Below are 2,655 nucleotides of genomic sequence, written 5' to 3'. Positions count from 1 at the left end.
TATTGGGTAGCCTATATAAACAATAATACGAGAGCATATACAAGAACAATGAATCTCACTGCATGTATGATGTAGCCTGCCTTTCAATACATGAACTTGAATCCCATCATGTTTGTGTGCGGGACTCACAAGGCTGTTGTCACAATGGGTGGTACCGGTACAGTAATAACAGTCCACACAATATCACGATGGACCATGCCATAGCCTATGTTCTATTAGGACATGATCTGTGACGACAAATGTTCTAGAATGTTTGATTAAGATATCATACTCTGACAGCATGCCTATGATCAACAAAAACGCGAACTTGAATCCCATCATATACATAGTCTGTCCACTATCTGGTGTCATTGCAATGCGTTTTTTATTCTTTCTTATACAGTAAAAAGGGGGAAGAACACTATATCGTGGGTGTTCCTATGACTTGTATTCTGCTTACAGCTTCGAAAATTCCACTTGTTTCGTTTAACGTAAAGCCTTTTAAATATAATCAAAACGTTCCCGTGTTTCTGCGGTCTGTGCGCAAAATAATAACTATTATGATGAATTGAAAATGGGGGACCCTGATGGAAACAAGACGAAAGTCTTTCTCAGGTCTGCATCCTCTTAACAATTGTATGTATTGAGCTGTACTGTACTGTACCCATTCTGCAATCTGTTAATAAACTTTTCAATCAATCAATCAATCAGTTGAGCTACGCGGAGCGCAGTCAGTCAGTACACCCCGTATATTCCGATAACGGCGATAACGCTATATAAACCATGCTGCATTCATTCTGAGAGAAAGATCTATTATTCCAAATGCTATTTATAGGGTTTTCTTTTGACCATAATTACACTACTGTTGCTATTTTACAATGAACTATAATGAATTACGGGGGTCATACAGAACACGCGCCAGTGTCTTTATTTCCGCGTTGGAACGAATGCATGTACTGAGGAGCGCTTGTGCGTAGTAACGATATTCTACCACTGGGCGTCAGCTAAGTGTGCTCAGAGCTGTGCGTAGACATAAGCACAAAGTCAAGTTCAAGTTGAAATTGATGAATCCCACTCTTTGCTTAGAAATGATCGTACGCACAGGGTAAGCACAAATCTGTGCGTAAGACACGTTGATGAATGAGGGCCCTGGAACCTGAATGTCCTCCAGGAAGGTACCTGGAGAGCCTCGACTCTGCCTTCGGAACCATTGAAGATGGAGATGACCTTTTTGCAAAGTACCTGAGTACAGTGCAACACGTTGGAGAGAAACCATCAGCTTACCTTCCGCGACTACAGGTGATGCTGACTAACACCTATAGGAGAGGGGGCATAGCGGCCACCGCCCTCGATCATCACCTGCTAAGACAATTCATCAGAGGCTGCTGGGACACCGGCCTGATAACCGAGCTGCAGCTAGCACAGAGAAAGAACAACCCACCTACCTTTACAGAATTCCTCCTGTTAGTCCGCACCGCAGAAGACCAGCGCTCTTCCAAAGAATGCCGCATGAGACAGAGCCTGAACGTTTCGAAGCCAAGGGTATCGAGTAACGCCCAGGGCAGCTGGACCCAAAGGGAAGAGGAATGCGCTCCAAAGTCGATTCCGGACACCAGCTCCAAATTCCACCGGTTAGAGGACCTAGTTGCAGACCTACAGACAAAGCTCATGGGAATGATGGACAACCCGAACAGACAAGCGAGGCCAGCTTCCAAGCAAGAAGCCCCGGCATCAGTTAAACCGACGACTAACCGAGGTACTCCCAAGTCCCAAAAGTCAGAGACTCAAAACCGAAAGACCGACACAAGCCATCGACCCAGACCCTGGTATTGTTTCAGATGTGGAGAAGATGGACACATGAGACCCCACTGCGAGAGCAAACCGAACCCCTCTCTGGTGGTCTTGAAAAATAAGTTACTAGCCGAAAAACAGCAGGCCTGGGACATGAATTTAAACTAAAGACAGTTGCTGCAGAGGGACGGGCAGGAACTGGGGTACGAGAGAGATGTCCCAGACGGCAGTGGCGCGCCTCGGCCACTTATGCCAAAGTGGCAGCCATACCTAAAGGACTGGTTGGAGCTAAATGCACTGCACAAGCAGTGATGTACCTGAACACGTTCAATGAACGATCGTTCATGAACGCGTTCGTATTTTGGGCGAACTTGAACTGAACGTACTGTATATCCGCTAAATGAACGTAATAGAGAACGCGTTCATTCTCAGCCCTGTGTAACGGAGTTCAAAAGTGCGTTCATTCTCAGCACTCTATTATAACGGCGTTCAAAGATGTGCCATATTTCATAATGCATTTCAGCCGAAAACTCAGTTAAAACACTGTAAACAGGCTTAAAAATTATGCGTAAAACCACCCGATCTGGCAACCAGCCTGTCACCCCCTGCTACGTCATCAGACTCCTCCTCACAACAAGCAGTGGAACAGGAATCTGCGCGCAGAAGCCGAGAGCTGCAGCAGCAGCAGCACTCTCTCAGTCGGAGTCAGACTCTACCTCTAGACGTCACGTCGGCGTATGCATTTAAAAGAGTTTACAATTCAAACTATTTGATAAACTTCTACTTTCAGCCCGGAAATGCATTCTGATAAACTGAATTAAGGATAAGCCTCCATTTTTACAAATGTGGTATAGAGAGATCTTCGGTGTGCTCCTACCCCATGAA

General features: G+C 45.6%; 1 protein-coding gene across 1 annotated transcript; it reads left to right on the top strand.

Annotated features, from left to right (window-relative positions):
- Nucleotides 1-1,119: 1,119 nt before the first annotated feature.
- Nucleotides 1,120-1,938, top strand: LOC311231696 (zinc finger CCHC domain-containing protein 12-like; the record flags this gene model as incomplete). Its single annotated transcript, XM_084318324.1, has 1 exon — nucleotides 1,120-1,938. The coding sequence occupies one exon, from the start codon at nucleotides 1,120-1,122 to the stop codon at nucleotides 1,936-1,938; it is 819 nt and encodes a 272-aa protein (XP_084174450.1).
- Between the last annotated feature and the right edge of the window lie 717 nt (nucleotides 1,939-2,655).

The sequence above is a fragment of the Notolepis coatsorum genome (genome assembly GCF_963971535.1).
Source record: "Notolepis coatsorum genome assembly, chromosome: 7".
Taxonomy (NCBI): domain Eukaryota; kingdom Metazoa; phylum Chordata; class Actinopteri; order Aulopiformes; family Paralepididae; genus Notolepis; species Notolepis coatsorum.
The sequence above is the reverse complement of the archived record's forward strand: the minus strand, read 5'-3'. Positions and strand labels throughout refer to the sequence as shown.